Genomic DNA, 15,322 nt, shown 5'->3' with positions numbered 1-15,322 from the left:
TAATGCATTCATTTTTCAAATAGGCAAACATAAGGAATAAAAAATAACACTTCAGAAGAGATAAAGCCACAGAAAATAAAGTCACTTTGTAATTTCTTTTTTTCCTTGTGTAACAAGATAAACAAAAACAACTCACCACTGACATTTTCAGTTAAGATGAAATGGAACACCTGAGCAAAGGAATCGATATCTTTATGTAACCAGATGTCAGAAAGACAAGAATCCATTTCTTTTATTAACCATGGTTCAAGACAACTTGTATCTTTTTCAATCTGAAGAGAAAAAGGAACAAAATTTAAATGATGAATCTCTTCAAGAAGTTCTTTTGTCTTTATTCTCACAGGTGAGTTTTTAAACAACTAGAAAAACAGGATTAAGTCATGAGTTAATATGCTTATGGTACTTTGTGCAAGAACTTAAAACAGTATCAGACTAACCACTAGATCTAAAAAAAATATATTTAAAAACATCACAATGAAAAGCATACTTTGGCTTCATTTTAGGATAGTTTGTCCGAATTTTTTTTTATTAAAAAAAAAAAAAAAGGATAAAATGTAGAATGGGTTAATAGTCTTCTAGAATAGAAAAGTCAACAGGAATAATACCAAAAGACTGGGGATAGAATGGATGTTAAAGATCATCCAGTTCTAATACCAGCCATGTGCACACCAACTGGATTGGCTTACCCAAAATCCCATTCAGCCTGGCCTTGAACAACTCCAGTCATAAAGCATATGCAGCCTCACCACTCTCTGAGTAAAGAAATCCTTCCTAACGCGTAAACTAAATCTGTCCTCTTTTAGTTTAAAGACATTAAACCTTGTCCTAACTCCATACTTGTTGATAGAGTGCCACCACCATCTTTCTTGCAAACCCCCTTCAAGTCCCCCTGTTACCCTTTCTTCTCTAGGCGGAACAAGCCCAGCTCACCTAGACCACCTTCAAAAAAAGAGGTGCTTTAGCCCCCTATTTATCTTTGTAGCTGCATCTGGACCCATCCCAAAAGGTCCACCTCCTTCTGATATCTAGCAACAAAGTCAACATCTTCAGTAAACTGATTCTATCTAGAGAAGGATCCTAGATTCCCTATAAAGGCGGTGAGATGGATAGCCTGGCTGAAGTGCCTCTATACCAATGCACGCAGCCTGAGGAATAAGCAGGAGGAGTTGGAAACTGTGATGCACTCCAAAAGTTATGAACTTGTTGCTATCACAGAAACATGGTGGGATGACTCCCACAACTGGAATACTACTATTGATAGCTATCAGCTCTTTAGAAGGGACAGGTGAGGTAGGAAGGGTGGGGGAGTTGCCCTCTATGTCAGAGAGTGGCTAGACTGTGAGGAGCTCCCTATGAGAAACAGTCAGGAACAGGTTGAGAGCCTGTGAGTTAGAATTAGAGATGGGACTAATAAAGGTCAGGTGGTGATAGGGGTATACTACAGGCCACCTGATCGAGGGGAGGCTGTTGACAAGGCTTTCTTACTCCAGATGTGTGAGGCATCGTGCTCACGGGCTCTCATTCTGGTGGGAGACTTCAACCACCTGGACATCTGTTGGAAAGACCACACAGCAAGCTGCAAGAGGTCCAGAAGGTTCGTGGAATCCACTGATGATAACTTTCTGGTCCAGGTATTGGACAGACCAACCAGAGGTGAAGCGCTGCTGGACCTGCTGCTCACCAATGCGGAGGAGATCATCAAAGGCGTCAAGGTTGGAGGCAGTCTGGGCTGCAGTGACCATGACCTGGTCAAGTTTGTGATCTCGAGGGATGTGGGCCTGGCAAAGAGTGGAGTCAGGACCCTGAACTTTAGAAGAGCAGACTTCAAGCTGCTCAAGAGATTGTTGGCCAAGATCCCCTGACGCACTGTCCTTAAAGACAAGGATGTTAAGGAGAGCTGGCTGCTCTTCAAGGATGCCCTCCTGGAAGCACAAGAGGTCTCCATCCCTCTGAATAAGAAAGTGAGCAGACGAGGTAGGAAACTGGCATGGCTCTGCAAGGACCTGCTGAGAGAAGTGAGGGCGAAGAAAGGGATGTACAAACTCCGGAAACAAGGCTGTGTCACCTGGGAAGAATACAGGGATGTCGTCTGGACTTACAGAGGTGGGATCAGGAAAGCCAAGGTGCAGGCAGAACTGAACTTGGCAAGGGATGTGAAAAACAATAAGAAAACCTTCTACAGGTACATTGGCCAGAAGAGACAGGCCAAAATGGGTTTATAGAAGTTTATAGAAGGATGCACTCTATGATCTTGTCAGGTACAGAGAATGAGTGGCCTGTAGTTCCACAGGTCTTTCTTCGCCATCTTTTTAGTAATGGGGTTTATTTCTTCTTATCCAGTCACTGACAGTTTTATAATGACTTCTCAAAGATGACACACAGCAATTTCATCTGCTACTTTCCTCAGTACCTTCAGATGCACCTCACCAAATACTACAGGCTTGTGCACACACAATTCTTAGATGATCCCAAACCATCTAAGTACATAATTTTCACAATGTCTTTAGAAACAGGTTTTTAAAAAATTAACCACATAAATCTAAAACATTTATTCCAACAAAGAAAAAAACTTACCAGATTATTAAATGCTGCATCCCCACTGCTCTCCAGAACATTATACTCTTCAGATACATTTGCAACAGATCTTCTCTGTGACTCTGGGTTGCTATTATCTTCTTGAGCAGAACACCACTCAGTGAGAGTGCTTTGCTGTTTTTCTTCTAGAAGGTACAAAATATTACCAAAATAGTTTTGTAATCCCTTTAATTATTTATTGCTTTCAAATACAAAAATAGTTACATCAAATCACAAGTTAACCTACAGCATTCTCTTTTATCCAATCAAGAATGCTGGCACCATTCCAATATAAATTCTATGATTTATATCATAAGCACAAGGTTTATGACTGCATATGTCTATTCAAAGAGTATGGTAAAAAATATTGTTCAGATGCTGCTAACAGGAGCTATTTCAGTGCAAAACGTACAAAATCCTGCACAGTGGATGAATGGTTGCAATTCAATTTGTACCTGAATGTACAACATATCATCTTGTTCTGTATTTCTCATGGAGGTAACAATTACAAGCAAATACATACCATAACATATGCAAAACATTTATCTACTGAAAGCAAAAAGTATACCCCATTGAAAGATTTTTTAATTAAAAAAACAACTTCAATAATGTCAACATTATAAGTTTAAAGACAGTTGCTGTTATTTAATCATATCTCATTTAATATTCCAGCTTTTAAATAAAACAGAATCATCCTATTTCATTATCCTCAATACTCAGTAAGCCTCAGTGCCCATTCTTACAATTAAGAAACATACCAACCTCGCTGTTTCTCTTTTTTGTATTTTATCATCTCTTTGTTTGTATATCCAGTGCTTCGTAAAATGTCCTCCAAAAACATCTCTTTAACTTCAAATGGTCTTCCCTGGACTGCAAGAACAAATAACTAACAAAGTTAGATATCCCTTAATTCTAACGACAATCTTAATTAGAAGATGACTTTTTGTAAATATTTATTTTTTAAGAAGTTAAAAGCAGAAGGTTTAAGGAATTATCATTTTCCTTAACAAAACAAACAAACAAACAAAAAAACATCCTTTAAGAATATCTGAGAGTTTGCCCTCTCAAGATTGCTGAGCCACAAAACAAAAGAGGATTTAGAAGGGAAGTGTCAGTTATGTGTATTGTTTTTAAGTAACCTCTTCAAAGCTATCTAAGCATCCTGGAAAGAAATCCACATGTTTCACAGTATATTCATACAAGTTTTATCAAAGACAAACAGAAAAAAAGACAAAGACAAAAAGAAAACTAGTATTTTTGTTGTAAGATTGTCACCTGGATTACAAACATAACACTGTTTTAATGTAGTATTCCATAAGAAGTTTGTCACTTCATACAAAAATGCTTTGCTCAAGACAAGTACGAAAGATACACTCAGTTTCTTCAGCTACTTTAGCCCTTCTTTCATAAGAAAGGCCTGACAAGCCAGACAATCCAAACAGTCTTTATCCCCTGAGAATCTACCCCTATTTCTCTTCCAGTATCACTATTTTCTAAACCATTCTAACAGACATGACAAGATCCTTTTTTAGAGGAAAAAAAGAATTCTCTAGATTTCTGGTCCTTTTGACATTTGCCATAGCTGAGTTTAGACTGCTCAAAACCTTCTTCTTATATACTACCTGTACATACTAATGTATAATACATGGATGTTATTGTTGAAAAATCAAAATAAGCAGGTCGCTCATGCAGGAGGTCTGCAAGCTCAGAATGTGGAAAAAATGAAAAAAATCCACATCTCCCACACCTTACCTTTATTAATGATCCAATTATTAATACTTGAATGTAATCTAACTACAGATTATTAAGCCTGAACATAAAGTATCACATCTTTTCCCAAATTTTACCTGGATTAACAGTTGACAGTTTTCATTGGAAATAATTAATTATGTGATTAAAACATGATAAAAAACAAATTGCCTAGGTCTGTATTTCTGAAGTCACCAGGTAGAGTCTGTGTTTTATCCAGTTACAAACAGCAGCCTCCCAGGCCTGAAAAACTAAAACTGGAATTAGTTAAAATGTATCATACTCTTCAGAACTCAAGGACTTAACATGCTGACTTTCTCATCCTGCAGATCAGTAAACTAAGAACAACTCCTTTTCTTGAGCTGAGCGTCAGGAGACAAGGCATCTACACACAGTGCTTCTAGCAATAACATACTTCACTCTGAAACAGTTGCAAACAGATCTTAAAAAAATTACAACAGTAAACTTAAAACAAAAAACAAAAAACACCTTTAAAAAAGCAAAAAGAACAAATATTTTTCTCACTCAGTGTCCATGTTACCTTGTTCAGATGAACTAGCACGGACAGTGCCATACAGGTATACTCAAATTCAAGAGTTCACAGATACTTACTGTGTATTACTGGGCAACTTCCAAAATACTTAACAAAGAGATTCACATCTAGAGCAGCACTAGAAATGATTAGTTTTAAATTACTCTGGTTTTGCACTATATCTCGCAGTTTTATTAACAAGAAATCACTGAATCTATCCCTCTCATGTACTTCATCCTAAAATAAAAGGAAAACAGAAACCAGTAACTAAACATTCACAAACAGGAATTTTAAACAAGATGCACTGAAATGCACAATTCCAGCTTGGTTTAACTAAGCACTTTTTAAAAAGAAAATATTCAAGTAAAAAAGTTTTTCCAAGTTTCACAAAGATACTGGAGCAGACTGCTGTTAATGAATAAGGAAGAGATAACTTGATTTCAGAAGCTGAATGATCCTTGATGATCTTAAAGGTTGCTTCCAACTCAAACCATTCTACGATTCTATGAAGTGCATTTCTGAAACTTTTCTAATTCTCTTTGAAAAATTATCATCTCCAAGATACTGACACGAACCAAAGTTCCCACAGATCTTGTTTTAACAGACTTTTTTTGAGTTGAAGCATTTAAAAGAATGAGTAATACCACATAATCAGAAAATAAATGAGGTTGCTTAGGTTCAAAGTACAAAGCTTAACAGCGGATAAGACATATGAATGATTAAAGTAATTATTTACTTGATGTGTTTTATTCTCTTTCACATCATGAATTTATCAAGTAGGAAGCCAAACACTTTTTAAGGTGGAATCAAGAACATGAAACATCCTTATACTTTCAGTAAACAGGTGAGTAACTACAATTATTTTGATTTTTATGTTTTCGGCTGTGGAAAAATGTTTCAAGACAATTATATACCCTGGTTTCACTGAGTTCTCAGTCCCCACAACAGAAATTACATTACTCTTTGTTTTGAAAACGTTTGTGATAACAAATCAACTGCTAAACTGGTACTGCAGAAGTATCTACATAATACAAGAAATTCTGACAGATTAATGGTGGATCATATATACATATGCCTAAAGCTTCCATGTTTTCTGACAAGAAAAAGAAACAAAAACCTACAGCAATGTTTAGACATCTGTCCTTCACAACTGCTTCATAATTCTAGAATTAAATGCAATCATGAGCATAAAAATAAGATACTTTAATCAAAAAGGTACACATTCCAAGATGAAAAAGTAAGTAAAGAAAAAATAATCAGATTCTGCCCAAATAAAAACATTTCATATGCTTAATCGGGAAAATAAATTAAACAAGTAATACATATTGCTTCACTTCACATAAAATTCAACAGGATTCTTACCATAATAACGTGTGTTACTGTTGATAGAGCACTGTCTCTTGCCATTAGTGTGCGAAGCAGTATGCCATTAGTGCAAAACGTTAACAGTGTCCTTGGAGAAACCCTATTGAACAGTTCATGAAGATACTTCAGACTTGCGTCATTCAAACACAGGTTACCTTTTCATTATTTATTAAAAACTGAAGGATTGAACAGCTATTCACCAGAACTGGAATGAGATTATCTCACCAATTAATTCAACAATACTGTGTAATTTTAAACTACCCTTATTTGCAGAGAACACCTACAGAATTCTAGTGCTTATATTTCAAATCATCAGACACTAAATTCATGTTTCAATAAACATACAAGCAAATAAAAGTGAATTTTGAGAGCCTCTATGTAGAAGATTCACTCGGATTATTTTGCAAAAACAGTTTCCAATTTTTCCGCATATACTTGGGACTGTATTATTTACATTTCCCTGTACCTGACTGAACCAAATAAAACCAGTTGATGCTTTCCAAATGCATCATTTTTTTCCCTCAAGAGGAAAAATGTCACTGTTTTAGTAGTTCTGGGAATTAGCTGTGCAAGTAAAAATCAGTTGTTGCCACTGCTTTCTCCAGTACTGACAGTTAAAGTTCTCAAAAATCTCTTACTGTCATACTCCACACTTCCTTTCTTGGAGGCACGTGAACTCTCTACTTACCATACACCTTCCCAGTTTGCAATTCATCATTCATACTTTGCTTACAGAAATTCCTCTACATCCTACTAAATCAAATGAACATATCCAAGATGGATCACTCTTCAGCCTCCTATTCCAGAAATCACCACTGCTCCCTAACACTTAGTAACACAAGTGCTCCATTGTCCCATCTTGGTTTTTTGCTGTCGTTGTTTTTAACCAGCATTGGAAATACTGAAATACTGACCTCTCTCTCTCTCAAGAACCTTACTTACTCTCTTTTTTTTTTTTTAAAAGATGGTCCACACTACTTTCAATATTTCTTGATCTTGATCTGGCCTACGGTTTGTTCCTATTCAGCTACTGTAATACTCCCACATATTAACCATCCACCTCACTTGCAACTGATCTTCACTAGCTCTTTAAATCTCTTAGTAGGCTTCTAAGTTTTCATAGACACACTCAAATTCTTCTTTCATCAGCTATGTGTTACCTTCATATAAGAAACAGAGCCAGACATTCCCTTTGCCATTGTATTTGCTACAAACTGTGACCATGAAGTTTGTCAAAGTTCTAGTTCTCTTACATTTTGTCAAAGCTTACAGAACTTTCCAATATATGACTGGGGAAAAAAGAAGAAAACATATAGTTGCTCTGAAGACGATACAAAAGATTCCTCTCTCCCCACAAGTAGAAATCAAATGAATATGCCTCTGATTCACCTAAATAAGAAAGCTTACTACTTGATACTGTGACCTGTAGAAGGAAATCTATCTATTGCAAATTCTCAATTGCCCGAAACAACATACCCTACCTATAATTTATATACTGTTTTCTATGTTGTAACCCCCAAAATACTGTAGCTTTAACATACATGTGAACACAAGATCAGCTGCCTTAAAAATATCTTGTTAGTACCTGCTTTCTAATCGGATCTGATAACCAACTGTCTGGCCAACCTTTTCTCTTCTTTCGGCTGCCACTCTTTCAGCCACAGCAATAACTGCCAAACGTCTTGGCTGAGTGCAAAATATACGACAGGGAATTCCATTTTTGCAGCAGTCATCAAGAAGGAACTGAGGAATCTATTTTAAAAAAAATAAATTTCAAAGTACTTGTTAGTTTGATGAAGCTAGAAGTGTTTTAATTCTTAAAAAGTGAAGCAATAATAATAATATCACAATACTAAGCAGATTGCAAAACTTTCACAATATTCTACTCTTGACCCAGAACTAACTTCAAAAGAAAAACAACTAAACACAATAATAGCTCCATTATTTTAAATCATTCAAATTCCTCTACTGAAAAGCTAGAATTTCATCATAAAATTATGCAGAATCTTTTATATTTTTAATAAATGTATGCTGGCCTAGTGTTTTAATTCACTTCCTCATACTTCAAATACAACACCTTACTAAACAGGAAAACAAAATTCTAAAAATCAGCATAATTAAATCCCTTATTACATAAACATTTTCTAAAATCGCATTAGTTTCATGTAAATACTGACATCTTTTATTTTAATGAAAAACATACTTGAGTAGTTTTTCCTGATCCAGTCTCTCCTACAATGAGAACAACTTTATTTTCCTTTATTATTTTGACAATTTCCTCCTTCTTTTCAAAAACTGGCAATGATTGCCTAAAAGAGTCATATTCCGACTCCCCTCTTTTCAGTGGGACTTGAGGAATACCACTGCTGAGCCTTCCACTTGTCTTCCCAACTTCTTTGCTTTCTGTGGAGAGAACATGACAATTCAGCTATAGATAGAAAGGGATTGCTACAAAGGTAAGTCATTAAAATATTACTCACCTATCACAAAAATGAAAATTGGTATGCATCCCCACAAATAAAGTGATGAACCCATCAAATATTTAAAAGAAATATTCATAATACTGTGTTTCTGCTATGGTGTTTGAAACAAATATTGTTCAAAGGAATTATTACTTCCAAACATATTTTGAACAAAACTAGACTTACTTTCTTGGTTTTTAATCACATTTACACCTCCACAGTTTGCCTAGAAATATTCACTGTAGAGTTAAATGAACAGAACTCCAAAGATATCCCAAACTGGAAAATGAGATTTTTCTCAGTATAGCTACAGGGGATTCTCTAGCAATCCTGGATCCAGTCTTGTTCAGTGCCTTTATCCATGACCTGAATAAAAGGATAAAATGCACCCTGAGCAAGTCTAATGATACAAAGTTGGGAGGAGTGGCTAACAGACCAGAAGGCTGTGCTGCCATTCAGTGAGTCTTGGACAGGCTGAAAAGTTGGGTAGAAAGGAACCTTAAGGAGTACAACATGGCCAAGTGTAGAGTGCTATACCTTGGGAGGTATAACAGTATGTACCAGTAGAAGTCAGGTGCAGAAACACTGGAAAGGAGCTCCACAGAGAAGGAAATGGATATCCTGATGGACAACGGGTCAATCATGAGGCAGCAGAGCATCCTTGTGGCAAAGAAGGCACAAGGTATCACGAGGTGGATTAAAAAGAAGGGTGATTTAGAAGTGCCGTTAGACTACATGATCTCCAGAGGTTCCTTCCAACTCCTTACAGTTGTCATTCTGCGAGTTCCGAGGAAAAAAAAACAAACTTGACTGTGATTCATATCTACTCTTCCGTATTCTCTGTAGTCTTCTATTACCTCATTCCAGTAGGTCTTATTTTACATGATGTTCTAGTCAGTAAGACTGATCTAGATTCCTAGGCCTAGACAGCACACTGCCACATACCAGAAAGCAAGGTTTAAGTATTCATAGAAGCTGCAAGTCTTTAGCGCTACTTCAAACTCACTGCCATAAATGCTAATTCTAAAATCCCATTGTTTTTTTCAGAAGAATTAAAAGCTTGTTGTAAATTCAATGACATACACATAACATGATTAACAAGCATACATATTCAATTTCAAGAAGTATTACCTTACCAAGACAGACATAAACTAACATTGACCTTTTAATTAACATTAACCATTTAATTGACCTGAATACCCAAAGAACTTAACTACTGTAAAACTGAAACATCCTATAAAAAGAACTATAAAAGGAAGCACTTTGAGCAAAGAACAGGTGAAAGAGAATATTGGTAGATGTTTTTCCTGTGCACTGCACAAATCTTTGTGCATAGAAACATAACAAAACCCTTACATAAAACCACTAAGGCACACATCTTATTTGAAGCATTCTGCTTAAGCAAACAAAGCATTAGAAGTATGTCTTTCGATGAACTCTTTCATGTTCTGGAAATCAAGAAGTCTGAACAGTAAGCTCTGAGGGATCATTCTACTGCTAGAAGACAAAACAAAACAGAGCTTCCCATTTTATCAAAAACATGAATTTCTACAAGCAGAACAAACAGCCTTATATTCTCACAGTGTGTTCTTCCACAGTGACCTTGATAGCCTTTCTCTTTTCAGCTCCACCTTACAGGACATGTAGGAGCTCCCACATATGAAAAATATCCTTTCAAGTACATTTGTGTTGAACTGGCTAGATTCAAAAGTAACTTGGCATAAGTGATACATCGAAGTATGACTGGCATTAACACCAAGTTAAACTTCCTTGTGAAACCAGTCTGAAAACTTGCTATACTAAGAATTAAGGGTGAAAAAAAATTAATGGCTCCATTTCGGCTAGAAGTCCACCAGATGGTACTCAAGAAGAGGTGGAAATCAATATGGGTTTTTTGTGCAGTTGGGTACCGCTGTTTTTTTTCTTGTGTTTTGTTGTTTTGGATTGTTTTTCCCCTAAGCAATATTGAGGTTCAAGTCACACACAGCACGTACCAGTTTCAACAGCAAATGCATTTCCTCGACGCGTCTTTGGCAGAAGTTCTATTCGTTCTTTATTTGTGAGAGGAAATCTATGAATTAAACTGTGAACAGCCTGTTTCGTTCTGGTAGTCAAACAACAAGTCATTTCTGCATGAGTTACTTCAGATTCATTCTTTTTCCTGACTGTTAGATATCGATTTGCTCCTTTTCTGAGAGAGAGAAAAAAAATAAATTATAAATAAGTGATCTATTTAGCTCTATGTAAAGATCTTTGACTAACAGTGTTTCCAAACAGCTGTCAGATTAGTTTCAAATAAAACATGATAAACAAATTTCCAAGTAGCATCTTATGCATTATAACACATCTAAGAGAAAGGCTCTCAGTATGCAACATCAAAACCACTCACTATTACTATATGTCAGTGCAACATACTGCAGAACTGGGATGACTACACCCAGTACAACCTCACAGTCTCCATAAAGTAACTCTGCTTTGGGGGTTGGACTCGATGATCTCTAGAGGCCCCTTCCAACCCCTACAATTCTGTGATTCTGCTTTACTTACTAATTTTCTTTTAAATGTTGACTGCTATATTCACTTTCTATAAGATAGCAAGGCCTATCAATCACTGTATCAATCAATACTGAGAAGCACTGCACAGAACTGATTTACAGAAACATGTAAGAGGTTAAAAGAAATTACTAAGCAGAAGTAACAGAAAAACAAACAACCCTCTATGAATATTCCAAGCTTCAAACAAATCCAGACAAACATTTTTTAAAGTAACTTAATATCCAGTAAACATAAAAGGCACCTGCAGTGGTTTCACACCAATGGCAAGTTAAACCCTGCCACATTTCTCTCTCTCTCTGTTCAAAAGAACAAGCAAAATGGGTTGGAATAAGGACAGTTTAGTTAGCGGAAAGAAGCTGGGAGACAATACACCTACCCTACACATATGGCCACATCTTGGAATGGGTAAGGCCTCAATATGCACTCCCCACATCTCCCTCCATCTTCTTTTGACCACACTACACCCCCTCAGCCTGTAGGCTCTGGGCACATTGGAGAGAGTCTGGGAGCTGCCAGAACAGCCTCCAGGAACAGCCCAGGCCAGTCCCATGCCAGCCAGAGATGAGGAGCAATGCACAGAATGGCTGTGGTGAACAGTAACTCCATCCCTGCCAGCACAACCTCCATCCCTAGCCCCATGCTATTCACCTCCTGCTCAGTAATACATATGCCCAGCCTTCTGGCTAGCCTGGGTTGCAATGAGAAAAGAACTGTCCTGTGCTATTTTTCATACATGCACACACAATTTTTTTATAAAAACAAAAAAGAGAATAGCAGAAACATGAAACTAGTTTTGAAATTACTTCTAATTTGAAATAGATACTACTCCTATTCTTTTGAAATATATACTGGCTTTTTTCTTGCACTTCACCCATGTTTTAGATGTTGTTTTCCCATAAAATGGCCTCTAAATTGCAATTCAGCACATATTCTTTCACATGAGAAGTGAATAAATGCAGTTATATGTGTGCCCTCTGTAAAGCCACTTTTAGCCTGACCAGATGAGCAAACTGATGCATGCTTGTTTAGGTGATTATTACTGCCCCCATGTGGTCAGGAACAGTCACTCAGGACATCTGCATCCTCTGTATATACATATAGGGAGCTATATACACAGTCATGTGTAAACAGATATCTTATTATTGTATTGGGTTTAAGCAGTGAGGTTTTGGTAACGGGGGGCTCCTGTGAGCAGAACTAGCAGCTGCCACATATCAAATCAGATCTAGCTGCCCCAAAACTGACCCATGACTGATGCTGGGTGTGCTCTGGGTAAGCGAGTTTAAGAGAAGGAAAACTGCTGCACAACAGTAGCTGGGAGAGAGTGAGAAATCTAAGAAAAACAGCCCAAGAGGCACCAGCATCAGTGCAGGAGATGCTCCAGGTTTACAGCCCAGAACTAGCCTATAGGGGAACAGAGCAGGAGAACAGAGCAACCATGGAGGAGTGGCAGAGACAAAGCAGCCTCCATCCTCTATTCACGTGATTTGCTTGTGGGGAGGAGGAAAAAGGAGACCAACACTGAAGTTGAGTCTGGGAAGAATAAGGTACAAGAAAAGGATTCTTAGTTTCAGTTCTCACTGCCTTGCCCTCTTACTAATTAGCAATAAACTAATCTTGCACAAGCTAAGTCTATTCTACCTGACCTAGCTCCAAAAATCAGCATTTTACACACCTTCAGGAAGGATCATGCAGTACCACCAAAAAAGAGCAACAATCAATGATACTACGATTCTACAACAGCTTGCACGTCAAATAAGACACTCCCTCTACCCAGGTTCTTCCTGTACCACTCCCTTTTCTATTGCTTTTCCACTGTAATGTCCCTGGCAACTGGATTCTCAGCTTTTATATATAAGCTCATATGGTCAATAAACGTCAGTTTCTTCTTCAAAAGATCACAGGAGGATAAAAGGAGTGGGGGGGGGGGGGGGGGGGGGGGGGGGAAAGCATGTGGTGACACCTGCCTATGGGCTCCTTATTCCCTTTTGGAAGACTGTTTGATGCACAAGTAGTCAGGCTCTGTTCAAAACTCCCAGATGTAACAGTGGCATAGATAACAGAGCAGACTTGGGTGAGGACTTGATGAACTCGTGAAATCCACAAGACAGGACAAGCTGCCTCAAATAAAGCATGCCAAAAGCTTTGTTAACTTAGACAAAATGCAAACACACTTATCTCATGTTTCCTCCCAGACTTACTATGCCCTGTAACAATGTGGGATACACTCGATTATGTGTAGCATTTTATAGTTCTGTTTCCAAATATTTGCAGCAAACAAAACCAGATACCAACTCACCCTTTACTTTTAGATATCAAACCCAGAGACTGACACAGTCGGTGAACAAAAGCTCTTTCGGTAGAAGTAAAAGACGAAGGAAACGCCATCTCTGCAAAGATAACCCAGAAAACAAACGTAGCAGCACGACATGCGCTATGCCCGAAGTCGACAGTTCTCTGAGCCCCTCGTATTTATATTCCCCCGGCGAAGGGGCCTCTCCTTCCCCCCGTAGGACCGCGGCAAGCCAAGACATCGCACCCGATGCTGCCGAGGGGCAAACGAACGCTGCCACCCGCAGGCCCGAGCCCCGCGGACACAACGCCGCCACCCGCCCTAGAACCCCTGGCCACTTTGCCGCCCCACCTTGATCATCGCTGTACCAGAACCGCTCCAGCGCCAGGTTCACCGCGATCTCCACTTCCTCAGAGACGCGGACAGCCTCCAACCCCTTGCCGCGGCCGCGGCCCGACGAGAAGGAGGAAGCGGCGGAGGGGGAAGCAGCGAAGCAGGCAGACGCGGAGCCGTCCCATGCGGCCCCATCGTGCTGCTGCGGGGAGGTGCTGCCGGGAGAGTACATGGAGACTGGGAATCACTGGGGACCGACACCACAAAACAGCAGCCCCCTCCAACCGCCGGCAAACGGCTACACCGACGCCTGCGCGGCCGGGGTCGGGCAGCGTCAGTACGTCAGTGTGTGAGGCGGGGCGCTGGGAAGGAGCCGCTGCGCTCCGCCCTCAGCGCGGCCTCGGCCGGAGGGTCTGTGTGGTGTCCAGGCTATCGAGGGGCCTTTGCCGACAGGACGGGGCTGCTTTTTATCCTTCCCTGAGGAGCCTCCTGTAGGCAGCGGAATGAGAAATGTTAGTGAAATAAAGGGAAGCTTAGGCCAATATTAAATGTGGACGCAAAACTTTTCTTTATATTAAAAAGCTAACTGCCAGCTGTGGATTCTTTTATTAAAATCATTAACTCGTAAGAGTTTTTGGATTCCTCTTTCACAGTTAGCTTCAGAAAGAAGTTCTGTCAAATGCTCAGACAAAGCAAATATTCCTCAAATAAGAATTATTTCCTTCTGTAACCACATGTGAAAATTCCCAAATATTTATTTATTTTGTGTTGCTTGTTTGTTTTTAATGGAAACATTGATGCAGCAGAACACTGTGCTAAAATCTATCTGCGTGCCCAAACACAAGTACGCCTTCTTCTATTGATCTCCTCAGAAGCATTTTAATTATGTAGCAGTATTTGCTGTCTTGTTTTTACTTTGCCAGTGTGCCAGACCTGGCACTACTGCACAGCACTCCCTGCTATATTGCTATATTTCCATTTTTCTGTCATCATCCTATGCTTGTCTGAATAATAAATAAATTGGTAATTCTTAAAAATTCTGAGTTTATAAATGTGGCCTGAAGTGTTGCCACAGACTAATAAAAAAAAAAAAATGATAATAGTAAAAGAACCCACAAGAAATCATAAAGCTATTTGTCCACCTTTCCCCGCTGTCATTTGTTGGTTGAGGATAGGGCAGAATTTTGCTGTCCAGGGCCTGATTACCAAGTACATCCTCACAGCTAAAAGGAAGAGGATACTTGCAATATTCCTTTCTTTCATTCCCCTGGAGGAGTATGGACATGTATTGGACAGAAGCTTCTTTGGGTGCCTTGGTGCTCTTGTCACTCAGTAAGGTCCACGCAAGCAACAGAAACTGGAAAATCACAGAAAATGAGAGAATGTGAGAATGAGTGCATTCTATCTTGTACTTAAAAAGTACCTTTAGCTAATAAGACAACGCTCTTTGCCTTGCAA

The 15,322-nt window shown here is 38.7% G+C and overlaps 1 protein-coding gene across 7 annotated transcripts in view; it reads right to left on the bottom strand.

Moving 5' to 3' along the window:
• YTHDC2 (YTH N6-methyladenosine RNA binding protein C2) overlaps positions 1-14,190 on the bottom strand; it is a 34,777-nt gene extending 20,587 nt beyond the window's left edge. For 6 of the 7 annotated variants that reach the window (XR_014939199.1, XR_014939200.1, XR_014939201.1 and 3 more), the window contains exons 1-10: positions 13,883-14,190; positions 13,538-13,628; positions 10,677-10,873; positions 8,424-8,623; positions 7,806-7,972; positions 6,218-6,320; positions 4,936-5,092; positions 3,337-3,444; positions 2,575-2,720; positions 137-272 (exon numbers count right to left, since the gene is read on the bottom strand). Coding sequence is in view for 4 of the 7 variants with exons in the window: in XM_015849408.3 (XP_015704894.1) it covers positions 137-272; positions 2,575-2,720; positions 3,337-3,444; positions 4,936-5,092; positions 6,218-6,320; positions 7,806-7,972; positions 8,424-8,623; positions 10,677-10,873; positions 13,538-13,628; positions 13,883-14,096 (1,519 nt within the window). In the remaining 3 variants the exon portion in view is untranslated. Of the gene's footprint in view, positions 1-136; positions 273-2,574; positions 2,721-3,336; positions 3,445-4,935; positions 5,093-6,217; positions 6,326-7,805; positions 7,973-8,423; positions 8,624-10,676; positions 10,874-13,537; positions 13,629-13,882 lie in introns of those variants that run through there. The other variant, XM_085528367.1, reaches the window with a different exon arrangement.
• Between the last annotated feature and the right edge of the window lie 1,132 nt (positions 14,191-15,322).

Source organism: Coturnix japonica, chromosome Z (genome assembly GCF_054131305.1).
Source record: "Coturnix japonica strain WE chromosome Z, WE-NBRP24, whole genome shotgun sequence".
Classification (NCBI taxonomy): domain Eukaryota; kingdom Metazoa; phylum Chordata; class Aves; order Galliformes; family Phasianidae; genus Coturnix; species Coturnix japonica.
Note: the sequence above shows the minus strand (reverse complement) of the source record. Positions and strands in the feature narration are given on the sequence as shown.